We start from the raw sequence: 20,379 nt of genomic DNA, 5'->3' as shown, positions 1-20,379 counted from the left end.
ACATCTCATGCAATATAGGAGCTGGCAGGTTATCTTCTGGTATTGTAGAGGGCTGTAAAGTATTGAGATTTTCTCCATCTGTGGTACATCTGAACTTTAAATCCTAATTCCAGCAGGCCCCTGTACATAAAACGGACCATTGAGTTCAACTGCTCAGATGATGGAACCAAAAATGCGACTTTTGGGGTTTAAATTGGGGTAAAAACCCTAGACTTAAAAAAAAATTATTAAAGTAATGTCCGTGACGTCACCTGTAGGTTTCTGAAGATCCTTTTCGAAGCCTAAAGTGGGCGAAGTCGACCATCGCCATTTTAGAAACGTGTTATTCCCAGGTAATCGGAAATGGGCAAGGAGGCAGGAAGTGGATGGAGCTGAGTTGCCTGGTAGCTGAAACCGCCTGTCACTCGAGTGACCACTCCCTTTATTATGCAGAATTGTAAGGGTTATTGTAATCTAAATGGATGAGTAATAAAAAAATTCATGAAGGGCAAAGTTGGGCATTTTAACATGGGGCTCAATGAGATTCAGCTCTGTTTCAGAGCGAGTCTCTAGTGGTCAGTCGATGAATTGCAGTTTAAAGGACCCAAGTCATTGGCTGTTTTGGAGGCTTTGATTATGTTTTTGGGGTGTTTAAAAATGGATGTTCATGTTTCTAATAAAAAAAAAAACTTTATATTTCACATATATCATGTCTTTCGTTCATCGCTGTCCCACTTCTCACAAAACGCTCAGATTGATAAATTTGGCCAGGTCTTTCGTGATTGGCTTCCACTTCTCAGGCTGTTCTGATTTGTCGGTGCCTCTCTTATATGTATTCATAAACTTTGGCTTTTACAAATATAAAGTAACAATGGCGTCAACTTCATTTTATCAGTTAAAAAGATACGGATCGATCAAAGTATAACAGAGGTTTATTAGTGCAAGAGTAAACATCAATCTATGTAAGAGATCACAATTTTTTCCTACTATGGCGAGGGGAATGACACCGTACCAAATGGTGTCAGACCGGTTATATTAAATAACACTAATAACAGAAGCATTAGTTTTGCTTTTTTACACTGGACCCGTGTTGGATTATAAAAAAGCAGATTGACCAGAAGACATTTGCAAGCAGGACTTCAAAGGATGTTTCATAGAAGTGTTTAAGAGGTAAGCGCACACACATACAACATTGTATTACACAGAACAGCTTTCACAGCCGATGTTAAAGTCATTGAAGCAGTTATTTGACCGTTGGTTATCTTAGAATGTGTATAGCTGAATTCTTATTACCAGCTGTAGGACTGTGATGAAAGTGAAACTAGTTTAGCTCGTTGCTCAGTCAAATGTTTACGATCTCTGATAACCAAACACTACCCCAGCGGCTCTTCCACTTCTCTAAGGAGAGACCTAGACCCTTTTATGGCGTATTCATTTAGTATTCATTTAGGACTGTAGTCCGATCCAGACGTTTTCTGTAGTCCTTGTAAAGCGAATTCTGTTAAAGACAATACCCTTTTTTTACCGGTATATAACACTTATTAAAATACTGCCCTGAGACCAAACTATAACAATTGATTACCATCATAAAGGAGCTAAAGTCATCTTTAAAACCTGTCCGTATTCCAGCCATTATGCTTATTACTTCCAAGACTCCTGAAGGCATCAGAGCTATCAATTTTCAACACTATTGCAGACACCCGAGGTTCTCCCAGGGCCCTGGGATAAGCGATGCATTCGTTTAAAATGCAGTGTGCGTGCTGCCAAAGTCTAAGAGACGACCTCTTCTGACAGCCGCCTGGAACACAGTCTCTCATCGCTGATGACCCAATAAATGATCGGGATGTAGATTATGTCATTTTCAGTGATGAAAGCTAATGTGCAGACCCGGTGAAATAAATTATAACAGCCAGAGCATGAATGGTTAAGATTTCTGTTGAAACCTTGCACTTTTTGTTAACAAACTTGTTGTCTACCACCAACATAGGCAGATATCTACATAGACAGCATCACAACCGCATTCTCATTAAAGGCTGATCTGAGATGACCTCAGGAGCATTTCATGTCACGCATGGCAGATTCATCCAAAACTCTTATTATTTTGAGTTTAACATGTACCAAGCAAAACAAAGTGCTGATAATGAGCACAAGAGAACACAAATAGTGTCAAAAAACAACACAAACAATAACCCCAATGAACTTGACACTTTTTCTTCAAAAGCAAATGAAATGTTCTCGGGTAGCTGGCAAATACCATTAACATTTCAAGCATCAATATGGTTCAAGTTTTAATATATTCATAATATATTTTTAAACCCTGTTTGTCATGCCAAGAACACAATAGAAAAGAATTTAAAGAATGTTGGTAACCGAACAATGGCGCTACCCATTGACTTCAATGGTACAGATTCAAAAACAATGCAAATCAATGGGTACCGCTGTGGTTGGTTACCAACATTTCCTTCAGTGTTTTGCAGAAGAAACAAAGTCTTACAGGTTTGAAATGACAATGACATTTTCGTTTTTGGGTGAACTGTCCCTTTAACATTGCTTAAACAAAGAGTGAAATCACGTTTTACATATTTCCAATCGCAGAAGTACAGTATATAACAAAAGAAAAAGTTAAAAAACGTAAACTTTGCTTTCCAAAAGTGTGCAAACCATCAGTGATGTTCACATTACAAATAAACAAGAGAATGTAACTCTGTAAATCTGTAAAATTTCCTCAAATGTAACAAAACAAAATCTTGCAGATTTTGCATTCCTCGCAGCTGTATCTGTCATCGATTGAATTAAAATTTCTTGCTAAGCTCATCACAAGTTGTGAGAACAAGCTTATCCACGAATACTGTAAAGCTGCCTCAAAAAATTGACAAAATAAGATATTTTAAGAAGGCCTGCAGTTTGAGATGGCCTTTCTGCCGGAAGCATCCCTATGATAACTAAAAACTCTTTCTACTAGATTTCAATATGAAGGCAAAATCTCCAATGCTGGATTCAGCTTCAGAACATATAGAAACTGTATAAAAGTTTGAATCAACATAAAAAGTTTCTTTTAAACACTTTCATTGCTCTTTGACATTCAGGGAAGGTATCAGGGATCTAAGAGAAAGGATTTTCTATTTAATGACAGCCTATTTGTGCGGGAGGTGGAAGCCCATGGTGCATTGTGGCTATGAAGCCTTTGCCCTGAGGGCCTTAATGGGTGCAACCATGGAAACCACAGGACATGTATTAAGAGCACAGGGCCAGCTAAGTGTGCCGAGGGTGATTAACTCACCTATGGCTGCTATAGTTGAAGGTAGAAGGGGGCAAGGGATGACAGGCCTGATGAGAGGCTATAAGGACCGGAGATAAATGCACACTAGGATTTCCACTCGGGTTCATAATGGATACACAAGAGAGAGCGTGAACCACAATGTGGGACAGACGGAAAAGAGAGCGAGACGATGCAACTGAACGTTTCCACTCACCATATCTATAAGGCTCTCCTGGATTCTGCTGAGAGTAGTCCTCAGTCTGCTGCTGATCAGACCCAGCCCAGAAGATTCGTACTGTGGGAAACAGCAGAACAGACACCGTGAGGAACAGACGTGTTTTTATAAATCAAACAAACACAGCACAGACACATACACAGTGAGCGTAAACCCCACAGCCCCAGACTGCACACGCTATCGCTTTCCAGGAATTTTCACTTCTAACAAACAGTTCCCACAGGCGTCATGACTTGTGTTCATTAATCGCGATTACATTGTTCATCAAGAAAGAAGGATGAAAACCCTCCTGTGATCATTCGCTTGAAATGTATTACAAATACAGAAATGAATGCAGGTTGAAGTGTTTTTAATACGCAGTAGACTCTCAAACTGACAAACCGCCATCGATGATAGTATTGCAAACGTCAGTTTATGTTTACTCAGGGCACATTTCATTATAAACATGAAACTGAAAGCAGCACTTGCAGTAGAGATAACACCAAACATACTAAATATGATTCAATATTGGCACAGCATCATTACTATTTGTGCAAATGGATTATTACTTCTATTAAGTGCAGTAAATGTGAGTTTACAAGCAAGCAAAAAATAAAGGATCAAATTGAGCAATTTGTGTGCTTGAATTGAACACACACTCATTTAAAATATCTTGTAGGAACAGACAACTACACAAAAGTGCAATATCTTGCTAAACGAAATGAAACGTTTGCAAGCACAGGTTCATAAAAAGAATTATAGAAACTACATCAAGACCATAAAAAACACATCAAAGCGACACTCAAACCACGACTAAGGGGTAAAAACACAGCACACAACGGCCCCAAACTCTTACCAAAAAGACAGGGGCTGTCTGTCTGGACAACCCAGCCTGAGAGCCTTGAGAAGGCAGAGATGCAGATGGCATGTTCTTTGCATTAAGAAACAAAAAGAAACCAAGACACAGTATGTAAAAAATGCAATGTTTAACAAAAAAGCCTGAACAGGGACTGACTTCTATATATTCGACATACTCACCAGCCACAATAACACAATGTATTACATCATCTTAAACTACAGACTTCTTATAAAATATTGATTGAGGTGATTTACCAGCCAGCACATCATGTTATAAATTAAATCAAGTGAATAATTTCTGTAATATTATTTGACAGTAAATGCATCAGAAGTCAAGATATTGTGCAATATACCATTTTCTTTCTCAACTCTTTGAACAAATGGCTGGCAGGGAAACAATGACACCTTCGACTGATTTGTACATTTTTGCAAAGTTTCCAAAATGCCCATCTGTTAGCAGAACAGACGCATCTTCAGCTGCGATGCTCACTCGATCTGCAGCACTTATTAAGCACTAAACTCGTTTTTCTCCGCTTGAGCACTCCGTCGTACCGGTGGTGATCCATTCTCAGATAAGCACTCGCGCATCTTCTTTCCATTCATTGCCTTTAAGCTAAGTTATTAACGTGAGGCAAGAAGCGATGAATGCCAGGACTGAAGAGTCTTAAATTATGTGCGTGGCAGAGCTGATACTCCGTCTGCGTACAATGGCGTGTGGACCTCTCGAATCGTACTGCTGTGCATTACTAAACTAAATGGCATAACACATAAGCTCCATCTCAATGCGAGATTGAATATCTTGTGTGTTTAGAGTTAGCCATGGGTGAAAGTGAACCCAAATGAGCACATCAATTTCAGGCACTATGTAAATGTTAATATAAATAATGATATTTTATATTTGTCTCATAGGTTTCTCTACATCTGATATGTCAGCATCTTTTGCTTAGCAATATTTCTCTCGCGGCTTGACCAGTGTGTGAGATGAAATAAAGATGAGAGCTGTTTTCTTATTAAGTACACGCCCTACCCTACCTTACAGGCTGGGTTAAACTGCGGGTCGATTTCAAAGCAATATCAAACACCACACAGTTATTAAACAGACTCTATATTACCCCAGTCTAAGAGGAAGGTACTTGAATTATTAATGATAATGCTAAATTATACTCAATGAAATAGAAACAAATTTGGGCTGGATCTCAATGACAGCCCTAAGACAAATAAAGATTGTATACCATACTACCAAACTCTATAGTGAAAATGTATAAGCCATTGCGTACATACGCAAGCATTGGCTCGGAACGGCAAACAAACCAATATTTGCAGAATCTTCAATGTTTGTACAGCATGCACAAAGCAAACGGCATGCATTTTGGGATAAAATGCGATAAAAACGTCAAAAGACAAAATGTATTTGCAGGCTGATGGCACTTCTTGCCGTAAAAGCATCACTGAGATGCTGAATGTTTGGCCACCAGGAGCCAAATGAAGAAGAGAAAGCTCATCTTTTCTCACCTGATTTATCTGCGCCTGCCGGGTGAGATTAAAACTATTGTCAAATCCCATGAGAGAAACACAATTTTATAGTCGATGAAGGCCACAGGCTACATTTTGTATGATAGAATGCAATTGGTTATTCACAAGGAGATACCCAATCAAGTCCAGGCCGACGTACTGATACATTTAATCTTGCTGTAATAGTTCTAATAAAAATGTCAGAATATCCACTATGGAGCTATGAAACCACAATAATGTTTGTCTATTGTTTCTTGAAGCGCATCTTTTGTACAACAAACATATGGTTGAGGGCCTACTCACATTGTCCCAATCGAACCGCGCCCGGGCGTGTTTGACCCCTACAGCCTGGTTCGATTGACTAGTTCACTTACTACGGCCTTGTTGGAAGAGGTGGGCCGAAGCGCGGTTTGGAAAGGGGGCAGTATGAGGGCGAATCGCGCTGGAGCACGGAACTGAAAATGATGGGACTGTCAATACCTACCCGAGATTCAGCCATCACCGTAAAAAGCATCTGATACACAGCCCACTACACGTACAGGTGTGTTGTCGCCACGGCCAAAACTACTCCACATATTAGGTTTGTCAAACATATGTGTGTAACCATCGGCTTTATGATAATAAAGTACGCGAGCTTGATTTAAAAGCATAATGAGCCATTTCCTCTCATATCGCTCTCGTATGATAATGACATAATTTAAGCAGATCGGTCTGTGCAGCGCACGCATGAAGTTAAACACCTCTACTAAAGCCTCAAACTGAACATTGCTATGGATTCTGTTGTGCTGAGAGGGATCGCTTTGCTTACGTTTACTTCGAAGCAGTCGCATCGTAATGATTAAAGCATGCCAGGGTGTGGATGGTAAAGAATCAGCGGGCGAGTGGGGACACTCACGCAAGGACACAGTTGAGTACAACCGGGGTATATGTGAATACGCCCTGAAGGCTTCAGGTGGTCAAACCACGAAGCTTTAGGTGTGAGTAACGTCATTTCTAGCTAACCCACTTCAATGAATCAGCACGGTCTCATAACCCTGGCGATTCGTTCCTGAACCCGCCCGAATTGTTTTTGGGTTTAAAACAGATTGACTCATTGAACCACACCGCTTCTTTCAGACATTTGATTCATGGTGATCCAAGACCTTGTGAGATTTGCTACGGTCATCCTTCAGTCGTAGTGCCATGGAGCATATGGTCATGCATCAGGTATTCTATTAAGACAAGCTTCACAAAAGTCTGACAAAATGGAATCGATGTTAGAAGAGTTGACAAGCGAGGATAAGTGTCATTATTCAATAACACTGTATTAGCTGAGCTGGCATAAGTTACAGCATATAAGATCAGCTGGACACTGACAACAAAAGATAACTACAGTAGTGTTCTCGAGGGAGTAAGAAAACACTTCTCAATGGAACTGACACCGTGTGGAATATTTCAGGGAGATTCCTGCTGTGATAAGCCTCTTTAGGCACGGCTTGTTTAAAAGAATAATTAAGCTCCTGTGTAATTTTATTTGGAAAGGCGGGCTGTCAAAACGGATAGACGACTATCATGCAGCTTTCCAAAACCTTGGATATGCAGATGAGCTGTTTTTCAGGAAATGGAAAAAAACACTGTATTTTTTTAAATTATGAAATACTGTGTTGTCAAATTTGACAAGCACATTTCAATACCTTTGATTGGTTATATATTTGCCAAACCCGGTGACGAACATAAAGGGAGACTAATAATGATTTATGGCACAAAAATGTAAATGACAAAATATGGAGATAAAAGGATTCAGAAAGACAGCAGCGATATTAGAGATTCAAGGTTTGCATTAAAATGACTCGACTAAAGGAGTATCTTGAATTTATGCAGATGTACTTGTCAATTTCCGATATCTTCTAAACCGCCGCGATGCATTTTGACCTCACTTTCCCCTTCTATACACTACAAACAATAAAATGATACGCAGGGTCACAGAAAAGGATTTAGAATGAGAACGATTAAAAAAGTTTCAGCTATGTATTAAGACTCAAAGGTCTTTGCTTCACTAAAAAAACCTGATGGTTTTACTGCTGCAAATAAAACACAATAAGGTGTGCATATTCTTAAAAAGTAAATGTTTCTACTGGCAGAGTAGCACGGGCAAAACCTTTTTTTTTTTTAAATAACTTTTACAAAGTTTTCTGCTAGACAGTACAGGGTGAGATAAGGTTTAAAGAGAGAGGACACCAACTGCCTTAAAAGTATTACAATTTGTAAATAAAAATTTAATTCAGCATTGAAATTCCTTTTCAAATTGCATTAACCTACCACTAATAATGTTGAACAACAGTACACTGAGGTTTAGCTCTGAATTTTCAGCCTATTATTGTGCTCGACATTCAGCATCCAGACTTTTGAGGCGGGCGTTTTATTCAACACTGGCTTACATGATAATAGAAGTAATTATTGAACAGTGAATGCCCGAAGGGCTTACAGACATAACCGGGAAAAACAATAGGAGTGTGCTTTTCTAAATAATGAGCGCGGTGTCCAAGGGGAATATACAAAACAAACGACCATTTGTATATAATAAATATTTCATAATGGTAAGTATGAAACACTCAAGATGGAGGAGAAAAGCAATGCTGCATTATGTGTGTGTTTCATATGCGTACCATGTCATTGCGGCCGAAGAAGGTGTAGACGGCATAAAGGTAATAATCAAAGAGCTGAGAGACACAGTGGATGACATCGAAGGCGATGGGCTTCAGAATATTCATCATCTGCATGTATTTACCTACAAAAGAGATCAGTTAAAATGTCAAATCTAAAACAACGATATACAGCACATACAGAGATCCCAAGATTTAAAAACCTTAGAAGGGCTTTGATGTACAAATATATAATATCTACAGAATCAGAAACTACATTTTGGTAAATTCCGACTGCAAATCCCTTGTATACACCTTACACATTGATTTAAAAGGCTTAATATATCAGTCAATAAAAAATTCAAGATACAAGATGTTCACAATTCTATGTAAATGAAATATCTTATAATCGATGAACGAATGAAATTAACTCATGGGTTTCATCATCAATCTTAACATCCTAATACAAGTACCAGCCTGTCAAACGGCTTTATTTTTTATGGCTTAATTATTTATGACTGCAACTTTTATCTGAACAGAATTTTGTAAGAGATCCATTAGGAATGAAAGCTTTGTACAGTACAACTATCCAAACACAACTTCTGCAGACTTCAATGACGCACCAAAACAGCTGCTAAAGAGAAAATGGTTAGCAGTATTTTAAGGCCTTAATTTCATTCAGTTAATCTTAGCTCCATTGTTTTTTAGACCACTGTCCAGTTCATCCCATCAAACATTCACTCAAATGAATTTGAAGACCTGAGCAGACACATTCAGAATGGGCCTAATCTCCGGAAGTTGAAGTAGAACACAGCTGTGTCTACGAATGCACCTCTGTCATAACAATTCATTTATTAGCGTGTTAATTAAAGGGCATATTGCGATCCCCTGCTTAGGGTCAACTTTATAATCATGCAACATCAGTCTTACGCAGGCGGTAGTCAGAGGTCAATTACTCACCGACAAGACGAATCACGTTGAGGGTGGTGTTGGTAAGGATGGGGGCATTGGCTCTGTTGAGATTGTAGTCAGATCTCTTCTGGCTGCGGAGGGTCTCTCTGGACACGCTGATTAAGAGGAGACAAAGTGTGCACACGCAGATCCAGGATCAGTGTTAGAGTTTAATGACCCTCAAAGCTGAAGAGTCACACAGTCTCTCATTAATCTGTTCAGAGTCAGACTGAACTAAAGTCAGTCCATATAGTTTCATCAATTTGATGTCACTTCAGTGCACACACATCCATATAACAAACAACATTATTATTATTATTTATAGTTAATTTGTTTATAAATTATTTATTTATGTCCTTGTTTATTTACTTATTAGTAGTGTTAGTATTTTTATTAATACTACTACACATAATGATAATAATTGCTATTTTAATAATTTTAATAATAATTGTAATAATAAAAAACGTATACTACTACTAATTGTTACGACCCCAAGTGGAATCTAAGAGTTTTGAGGTGGAAACATTTAAATTGAATGAACTTTCGTGGGTATGTGTGTATGTGGTGGTGAACACAAATGAAGATGAAGATTTAACAATTTATTAAACCCAAAGGTGCAAGTAGTAAAGTTTATGAATATAATCATCGTATAAAGAATAAAAATATTAATAACAAAATGTTATTAATAAAGAAGAACGTCAAACAGAATAAACTCATCCATTTACAATAAATATATACATGAAATAAAATACACAAGACCAAATGGAAAATCAGTACATAAGTACATAAATAATAAATGGAGGCCTCGTTGGTTGGCACTGTTATTATTTCTTATGAAAATGTATCATTTATGTTTTCCAGCCACCATAATTTATCACAATCTGTTCAGTTTTCTATTCAATTAAAATTATTTTTTAATTAATTTCGTTTTTATACATGTCATTTATTTGACATAATTGTCTTTAAAGATATTACCTTTCAGCTGTACAAATTCATTTTGTTTTGACACAGAAAATTTAAAAAGTTAATTGTCTTTATCGGACCGCATACACTTATTGAAAAAACGAACCATGTGCCAACCGACCCTGCCACCTCCTCAAGAAAGATGTTACAGAAATGGACTTCATTTTAACAACCTTTTAAGATGCATAAACAACCGGCACAAAAGTCATGCGAGAAGGAATGAGTTATTTTGCCCTTGTAAGCCTTGTATGTCATTTTAAATATGCAAAATATGTTAGATCGCTCAATATCTGCCAGTCTCTAACAATTAAATGTCACAACATGTAATGCCCCAGCTGATTTACTGCAGCGAGAAATGTCAGTCATCTTCGTAAGAAACAAACAGACATTAAATATTCATCAGTGTACGCTGCTTAATCAGATCCCTAATCATAATCTTCATTTACCATATTTCTATCAAACTTACACTCAGAGAGCGAACCGAGAGCACTTTGAAATTGTGAAAAATGTCAGTGTTAGGACTCTTGTACAGCTGGCAGACAACCCCGTGGTTCGATTCATAAGGGAAAGGTTTAACAATCTACTTGAAACTTTGCTCTATTTGACTTCAAAGCTCAGAATGGCTCTAAATAGGGGGCTTGTGGACTTAAAAGGCTCGTTCTTCATAGAATAATTAAAGCCCTTCTCCTGATAAGAGGCTACTGATAACTTACGTTCACGGCACACTGTGTGAATTTCAACTACACAAGCTGCTGTAGTGGTAAAAGTGGTCAACAAATAAAAAAGATTTGCTGCGTCCTACTCGTGTTTTGGACTAAGAAATTTGATGAAATTGATGATCTACTTAGGTACTTAGGCCTAAGCTACTTGACCAGTCGAAATGCCAAAGTCATCAATCGCCTCATTAAAAATACTTGTACTGACCTCTTTACAGGCACGTCTCCTGTTTGTTCATCGACGTAGTCCTGCTTCAGCTCATCGGCTACGTCGCTATCACTGTCGTAGTCCTGATACACGCACTTCTCCAGCTCATCTGACTCATACTGCCCGCAGAGGAAACAGGATGAAGAAATGTTGGGTAAGTCAAGGTTGTTTTTACACGAAGACCAAGGTTATTCTAAACATAATACTGGGATAACTTGTTTTATACCTAGTAGTTAATCCTAAGAAACTGGAGCTCATAAAATACGTAAACCCCGGGTTAACATTATGATTTGCATGTTTATGAGGTCAATAACATCGATGGATGAAGAGCACACCACCTTTACATAATAACCGCTTGTCAGTCTGTGAAGGACCAGGTGCGCTAGAATTGTTTATGAAGTCGGCACACCAAAGCTCCAAAAATATAAAAAATCGATAATGAAAAGACTTTCGCATTGCGTGTGACGTTTCGAGCACACAGGCTCTTCATCAGACACTTCAACAACACTAATGAACCCCCTTATATACCTCCAGGTGATTAAGATCACAAGACCATATAAACAAATATACATAGGATTTAAAAAAAAAATATATATATATATACAAAATGCAAAAGTCTTATTCAAACTATACAATTTCAATAAAGAACCTACAAAATACGTGCATCCGAACAAAACAATAAATTCAAAGCATGAAACCAAATTCAAACATTATTAAAAAAATGGACGAATGTCAAAATCTTAATTTAATCCTCTGGTAGATAACGTGTCTAGTGTAAAAATCCAATAGGCCTCACGCTGTAAAAGCAGTTTATTTATATCTCCTCCACATCGGTGACACTTAACTAACTCAATTCCAATATACCCAAGAGAGGAACTGAACTGTCTCATATCTGCAAAATGCTTCGCTACCGGACTGTTTGGATCTTGATGTCTAATTGCTTTTAAAGCAGTTGGTTGTAAAGTTCTATTGGTCTTACCAACATCACAATAACCACAAGGGCAATACAGCATATAAATCACATTAATGGTTCTACAAGAGATTGTACCTCAAACTAATTTTTTGCCGTGTGAGGATGTGTAAAATTAGTTGTTTCATATATAAAGTTACACAGTTGCCACGTCTATATTTGCCACACGGTATTTTATTCAAGAAGAGGCAGGTGGTAAATCAACTCAAACCATAATTTAACGAAGATTAGGCGCTCTCTAATAGATTAAAATCAAGGTGTTTTTTTAAAACATTTTTTGAGACTAGGATCACTCTCTACATTATACTTTTCTTTTAACATAACTTTTTTAATCTCCTTAACTAGAGGCAAACATCTCAGGCACTGCAATTCAAGGTTAAACCTTCTCGAACAACTTTGATTGAGAAAATGCAGATCACAATGTAATTGGCAGAACATAACTGCTGTAGGTAGAAGAAAAAATTCAACTAATGATGAAAAACACAATTATGTTTCATCCTTTATTCTCTTAGGATTAAAGCTGGCCTTGAAATCAAATGCATTTGATGTATCAAGTGAAATGCAGTGATTTCAAAATGGATTTATCTAACCATATTTCCCTTTAGAAAATCAATGACCATCAAATTCCATTTTAACCGAGAATGAATGTACCACATTGTTTCTAGTAACTAAACGTGGAATAATTAACAATTGCGATTTTTCGCAATGCAATGCACCTTGTTCTCTGAGGGTAAAAGCACTTCTACCAAGGGCTCTCACTCTCCTAAGTACACACACAGTGTTTGTTTTCATTACAGAGATATCATCAGAAATGGCAAGCAGATCAGAGCGTTCATGAAGATGAGTTTACTCTCCACATAAATACAGTGACCTCTGTCAACGCTTATGAGGACAATCAGACACTTAATGGTCCCAAATATTTATGCGTGATCATATTTTCGCTCTATTTATTTTTTCTCATTTCACCAGTAACCTTGTTCTGCCAGCATAGTTTATTCAATTTCAGATTATAAGAAAGCTTCTGATTTAAGCATAAATGTAAATGATAATAAGATGATTGTTTACTTAATCGTGATGGCAAACTGCATAAAACAATCTCGTAATTTAGTGAAGAATACATATTAGAATTTAGTTGACCTAAAAATAAGACAATTTATCCAAGTACTTAATATGACTACTATAATTTCATCTAAATACACATTAAGACACTTATTTCATATAGTAACTTTAATAAACATGTAATAAACATGTAATAACATGTAATAACATGCAATATTATTTAAAAAACAACATATACCCCATTGGAAGCCAGGACATCCTCTGTTTCGTCTTCCTTATTATCTATCTGCATCTCAAACGGGTTTCCGCCCTGTAGGTACTGCTCAAAGAGAGAAAGATCCACAGGATCGATGGATTCTGACTGTCTGCTGGGAGACACTGAGGGAGAACGACACTGACCCATGAACTTAAACTCCTGGAAAATAAAAAAAGATTAATTTAGGGTTTTATTTACTTTCATAATGGATCAAAGAGCTAAATCAAGTCTACATTCATTCAGAGAAACTTAAAGGCAAAAAGAAGTGTGTTCTCCAAAATAATAAAAGTTCAATATAGCAAGATCAAAGCTACAAAGTCTCTTCTAGATGACAGGCTTCTTTCTGACATTGAGACCAAAGGAGAACTAGAGAGATGTTCAAAAACAGTTCATACAAAACATACCTTCATACAAGTCCATATGCTAGTATTTTCTGCTGTTATTTTTTTTATCACAACTCAATGTCTATACAACAACAGAACACTTGTATTGGTCCAGCCCATTAAGCTCTAAAAAGGACCAGACACCATAAAAGACAAACCAGGAACCACAAACAGTTCATATGACTCATTCAGAACTGTCCTGTTGTGTTCCGCTGAAAAGTACAGCACGAGTTTGAAAAGACATGAGGACGAGTAAACAATGACAAGCTGTTCATTTTTGGGTGAACTATTCCCTGAAAGGACACAGATTTTTCTGGCTGAATGTCTAAGGAGAAAGAAACTTTCTTACTATTCTGCTAAATATAACTTGCATCTACAGTCTCTGTAAAAATCGACCAAAAGTAAAATCTGCAAAAGCGTCTGGGAGAATGACTGCAGCTTAAGGGGTTTCGCTAAGGGACCGAAAACTTTCAGTTAAACCGCTTTGCAAATCAGAGCTCCAGAAAAGGGCTGAAATGCAACTGAATTTCATCAAACCACACCACTGATTACATCACTCGGTGAAGCACCAGGATAATCATCAAGTGAACTAGTCCTGCTTCTGTAAAAAGAGTTTTCTGTTCAAAAACACGACAAAGGTCCATCAAAGAACAGTTATCACCAGAGAGTCAGTATTTTGCACACAATAATAAAAAACATTGCGTTTCCATTTATTAGTTTGATTCGATACTCTAGCTGAACATACTCGCTTCCCAAGGTGCAATTTGTTGAGAAACGGATGACATCTTGACTGCAAAGATGACAGCGGCTTATGTTGGAATACAATCGGTGATGGTGCTTACGCTCATTTATCATGCTGTCACGGCTTCTTTGAGATTTCAATCGCATGTGAAAGTGCCCATTATGACCGGGGTGCAAGAGAAGACGAGGATGAGCAACAGACTCTCTATTTGCTAAGAAAACCACCCACAGTGGACTTATCTCATTTCCAGTGATGACTCACATAAAGAACACATCTTAACCTGCTAACCTCGTAAAGTCGGCTGTAAACAAAGTCATGTTTGTTGTGAAAGAGAGGGATATGTTTTGGTTGATACCCCATGGGCCTGCAGCCATCTCACGTCTTCCTCGGAGAAGCAGTACGAAAGTCCTACCGGCTTATTTTCAACTGCAATTGTCTAATTTTACGACAGTTTAGCCGTGGTTGTGAAATGAGAAATTGCAGGATTTTACTCACTGTAAATAAATTAAATTTTATAAAACTGTACTGTTTTATTTGAATGAATTTTAACAAATACATTTTTTGTCAAATTACAGAAATATAATTTATAAATTAGGTGTAAAAACGTGTCATTTTATTTTATTTCACTTTACCGTAAAATAAATTATACACACAATGTTAACATTTTATTTTACAGAATTATCACACTTTTTTTAAGTATCAAATTAATTGTGATTTCAAGTAACAAAGATGTAATTTGAAAACAATTTATGGCATTTCACTACAATGCAGAAGCCTGTAATTTTACGAAATTGTACATTTTAAAGAATTTTCACCTATTTTTTTGTCATTTTACTTTACAAAAAACCTATTTTACAGAATTTTACTACATTGTAATTTTAGCAAATCTTTATATTTCTTACAGAATTTTGACATATTTTTAGAAAACAAAATATTTACAGAAGAGTTGGGAGTATTTTACAAAGATTGTACAAAATGTTACGTTTTTATAGGATCTTTCATAGTGTACTGTCTTATGTGAGGAATGACTTACGTGAAGCTGTGCAATACTAAAATTGGACTTCACAGGGCACAGCTCCCATGTTTCGTTTTCAAGAAACATGCGCAGCTCCTCCAGGCGGGTTCTGTTGACATACAAAGAGACATGAAGAGAGGTCAGTTGTTGTCAACTAGCAACCTTTTGCCATTCAACTCACAGAAGATCAAACTTATTGACACAAATAGTTCAGGGGAAAGTCGATCTCGGTTAGAGCTAGACACGCTCTGATAAGGCAGGTTGGCTCGCTGCCAGACGGGGTCAAACTCAAAAGCCTTGTACAAAATGTCAACATCATCCACTGCATCATTTCAATTCAAAACGTGCATAAGATGCACAGCTGAACATAAAAAGGTCCATTGCCAGTCTAAGGTTTCTAAACCCTGTTTGAATAAAAAAACAGCAGTTTTTCCCCGTAAGAAGCTGGCCTCTTTGGATTCAAATAAGGCACATTGGTATTCAAACATGGCAGCGTGGGCTGGGTGTTTGACATGTGAAATCTTTTTCATGTCCCCTATCCTTGATATTTTTTTGTGCAACCATTTTACAACACTGGATGTAGAATATCAGTTCCGTCCTCTAAGCCAGAGGGCGCAATATATTGCAATGACAGAACGTGTTAATGGAGACGCAATGACAGCAAAGCACACTGACAGATTACGGTTTTATGGATGCCACCCAAACGCTTAAATATTCAGAAATGATTGTAAGACGTTCTGGCACCCTCCCTCTCCTCAAACTAAAAAGCTTGTGTTGTCGACAACACAAGAGAACGAGAAATTGGTTGGCTGTCCTCTTCTCATGCTGGCCACAAATCTAAATAACACATTTTCAGCCTTGAGTACCTGACGGGTGCTGAAACATAAGACTTGTTTTTTTTTCAAACTAGCAGTCTAGATTCATTTCAGCTTTAAAATCCACATGAATCCAGTGTCATGATCTTCAACATTAACGTGTGATATAGATGTCATCATGTGATGATGGCACAAAAACTTGCACTGACAACAACCCAAGATAAAAGCTTGAAATAAACGACAAAATCCGGAGTGAAAACAGATTTTTTCACCTGTGGTAGTTCTTAAAGTAGTTTACGCTCTGTCTCTTAATGGACTCCTGTAATACCTCCGACTTGCTTCCGCAGAACTCCTCTCCCACCTGCATTAACCTGAGGTAAAAAAAACAGACAGGAAAAGAGGAAATGAAGCTGGATAAAAAAAAGGGGTACACTATCCCAATTAACCTTGAAAAGTAACTTCACATCACGTGTCCCAACAAGGGCGGGAAAGGGCGCCTCTATTCACACAAGTCAGCGACCCTCATGCAGAATCAATATAGAGGGCTATGGTTTCACACACAAAATGGCCTTTTAATTGAGCCCTGTTAATAGGGATGACCGCACCGGCCCTTCTTGTTGAGAAACAAGCGGCCTCATTGATTCCCCATGTCCCCTTTTTTGTTTTGGGGGAGTTTCTCATGAGGCAAGAGGGAGGGGGAAAATCCCCCAGCCGGTCTTTGCAGGCCGATCCAATTAGCACTAATGAGGAAGTGGGTCCCTACCTGCTGATAACATCCAGCACCACAATGAAGTCGTCGTACTTGAAGTTGGACATGTCTGTTCCCAGCAAATAGGCTTTCACTTTCAATTGGACGTCCTAGGGGTAGAGGTAAAAGGGCGAGAGGTGGGGGGGGGCTGGTCATGAAGCTAATGATGGAACATAGAACACACGGAGAACCAAAAAAGCATACAATTACGCTCCCTACCTGCCAGATCCGGGTTAAACCATGCTCCAGCTTCTTTTTCACGTAACTGCGGCCCACGGTGGAGTCATCTAAAGAAAAAGAAATTGTTGTTATTGAGAGGCATGGGTGACAAAACCTTACAAATGCTTTAGGTCTCAAATGAAAAAAAAAATGAAGAAATTGAATTAAAAAATATGAAATGAAAAAAAGATAAAATAAATAACATAATATTATATCATATAAAATTATATAAAAACAATATTATATAAAAATTGATAAGTTTGAGATTAATAAATTTAATAAAAAATATAACATTCTATCAAATAAAATACCATAACATTTTAAATTATAAAATCAAATAAAACAGGGTTTGAACCCAAAAGAGTGCAACATCCGTCATTGCACCAAAATAATCTAATCAACAACACAAACATAACAAACATAACCAATATGTATGTAACATTTATCCTTCATGCATAAAACCAATGAAATTAATAACCATCTGAGACTACAACAGTTTGTTGTTGTTTAAACATCTATAGACACTGCAAATGACATTCAAATCACCCGTGAATGCAGATCAGAGCAGATCGTGTATGAAAAATGCACCAGACATAAAAGAGCTCTCAACCCATTGGCAGACTGCGAAGTGGCTGTCAGGATTACAACGACCTTGACATTGACTGCACGCAGTGCTTTAGTTTTGTGAGTTTGAGAACTAACTTTGTGTAATTGTTTGCCTTTAAATCGCATATTAAGGCCAAAGCTTTTAAGTAATGAAAGAGTGTTTTGGTTTTGTATTGTTAATATGTTACCTAGTGTAGAGGACTTCATTGCGGGTGAAAAGCAAATCTCGCGGGAGCGGGACTATAAAATCGACTATAATATGACAAGTAGTTAAGCGCAAATGCTCTGTGTCTTTTGTTATGACAGTTAGCATACCTCAACATTGTTTAAATTCTTTTAACTAAATTGTTTGTGGTGGCGGGCGGGAGCAAGCACACAAATTGCGGGAGTGGGCAGGCAGGATTGGTCAGAAATTCACCGGGAACGGGCGGGGGCGTGAGTAAAAAAATCTGTCCTGCGCAAAGCTCTAACCTAGTGAATGTTGTTATTTTTTGTTAACCGCAAAATTGCCTTAAGCTGATTTTGTTTAGGTCATTAAACGAGTTACCGAATCGAAACTTTTATTTTGTCCAAACCAAACTTCACTGCAAACATCTAAATTTGCAAACTGGCCGTTAAACCATACTTAATACATTAACGTACATTAAATAGATATATGTATATACTGTATATTGATATGAATAGTATATTTTGCATTATCTGCTCGTGCAATTATTTATATTATGTATATTAAATATTGGCTTAATAAAAAAAAGTTAAAATAAAGTAAAATTTACATTTGACCCAAAACTCAAAGAAACACATTAAAAAGGTGTTTTTTTATAAATAAATAAATCATTTTGTTTACCAAATGTTTTATTTTTACCAGATGAAACCACAATTCTTGGCCAAGGCACTATAAAGTTGATTCTAAACTTTAGAAGTTCCAGAACAGCATGTGTTGTGCATATGTTCTTCATGAGGAAAATTAACAAATTAGGCATGCAAAAGGTGATGTTTTTCTAATCCACCCTTCCACCGAAAACAAGTCTGACACCCCATCTCACAATCAGGCTGATAATGAGCTCCTGGTGTAAAGCAGCAGCTGTCGCTCTTCATCACAATAGTTCATCCTGATATACCAAAATGAGCTTAATCAAAGAGGACACGATTCATACTCATCAGAACGAACCACCCACATGAGTCATCTACTATATTCTGATATCTATCTAGCCGTATCCGTTACGTAACCTGCTAAATCCAAACTTAAACTGGGACTGTGGAAGTGCTTTGCATCTATTCTTTTAGGCAGCATCCTGACAATCTTAAAACCGCATAAGTGACTTATTTAAAGTGCTCTACATAGACATAAACACTACATACACCACAGAAAGAGTGATGCGGATAGATAATACAAAGTGCAATGACTTTCAACAGAGTTTGATGTTTGATCTAATACTTTTAAGTAAAAAATCTAGCATCCTCCACAATCTTTTTTATTTATTTATTACGACTGATTCTATTCACTAATATTGTTGTATTCATTCTGGTATTGCCATGAATCTATGCATATTAAATGTGAAAGTGCATCAGAATTTGACCAAAAGTAGATAATAGGACATGAATATGATCTCTTAAAATGCAGCGTACACAGACAGAGATCATTTAGTGTATATAGCTCTTCATTGCCATGGTCATTATGCATTCATTATAATGTAAATGAAAGGACACTTGCAATGAAAATAATGATACAACCCTCGGAGACAAATTCAGCAAGAGATGAGTGTGTTAAGAGCGGAGAACGTGGGCGCCCGATCTTAATGTCGACGTATGATAAGCGTGACAAATAGTGGGTAAATGTACACGGCCTTCAGGGGGGATTTATTCTGCGGCAGGCCCTTAGCGATACAAGATAATTATCCTGCCATTGATGTGTAGATGATACAAGGAGGTCACCCTCTGGAGAAAACAAACACGCATTCACGCAGAACCTGCGGAATTTACAATATTTGTACATTCATCTGTGGGCAGAGACATTTTCTCTGAGGATAGTACAGATGTAAGGGCTGTTACGATATCAGATGTTCACTATGCGGTTATTGTGGCCAAACAAATTCACAACAACACTATCACGATATCTATCAGAAAGTTGTTTTTAAAGAAAACAAATCATTGCATTAGTCAGATTCCTCTTAAAAAAAATTATCTTATTCGGTCAAAAATTACACAATTTAGGGAGTTTAAGACCACAGTTGCTTGCTAATGTGAAAGGCGGGGTGTCTGATTTCCGGATTACGCTTGTTTAG

At 37.4% G+C, this 20,379-nt stretch overlaps 1 protein-coding gene across 1 annotated transcript in view; it reads right to left on the bottom strand.

The window, feature by feature from the left end:
- The window catches only part of vps50 (VPS50 EARP/GARPII complex subunit), a 118,034-nt gene that overhangs the window by 43,572 nt on the left and 54,083 nt on the right, over positions 1-20,379 (bottom strand). The window contains exons 14-22 of the mRNA XM_056742010.1: positions 17,489-17,556; positions 17,285-17,379; positions 16,794-16,892; positions 15,725-15,815; positions 13,549-13,725; positions 11,282-11,400; positions 9,404-9,510; positions 8,468-8,589; positions 3,453-3,533 (exon numbers count right to left, since the gene is read on the bottom strand). Of these exons, the coding sequence (XP_056597988.1) occupies positions 3,453-3,533; positions 8,468-8,589; positions 9,404-9,510; positions 11,282-11,400; positions 13,549-13,725; positions 15,725-15,815; positions 16,794-16,892; positions 17,285-17,379; positions 17,489-17,556 (959 nt within the window). The remainder of the gene's footprint in view (positions 1-3,452; positions 3,534-8,467; positions 8,590-9,403; positions 9,511-11,281; positions 11,401-13,548; positions 13,726-15,724; positions 15,816-16,793; positions 16,893-17,284; positions 17,380-17,488; positions 17,557-20,379) is intronic.

This window comes from Triplophysa dalaica, chromosome 25 (assembly GCF_015846415.1).
Source record: "Triplophysa dalaica isolate WHDGS20190420 chromosome 25, ASM1584641v1, whole genome shotgun sequence".
Taxonomy (NCBI): Eukaryota; Metazoa; Chordata; class Actinopteri; order Cypriniformes; family Nemacheilidae; genus Triplophysa; species Triplophysa dalaica.
This window is presented reverse-complemented; position numbering and strand designations above follow the sequence as displayed.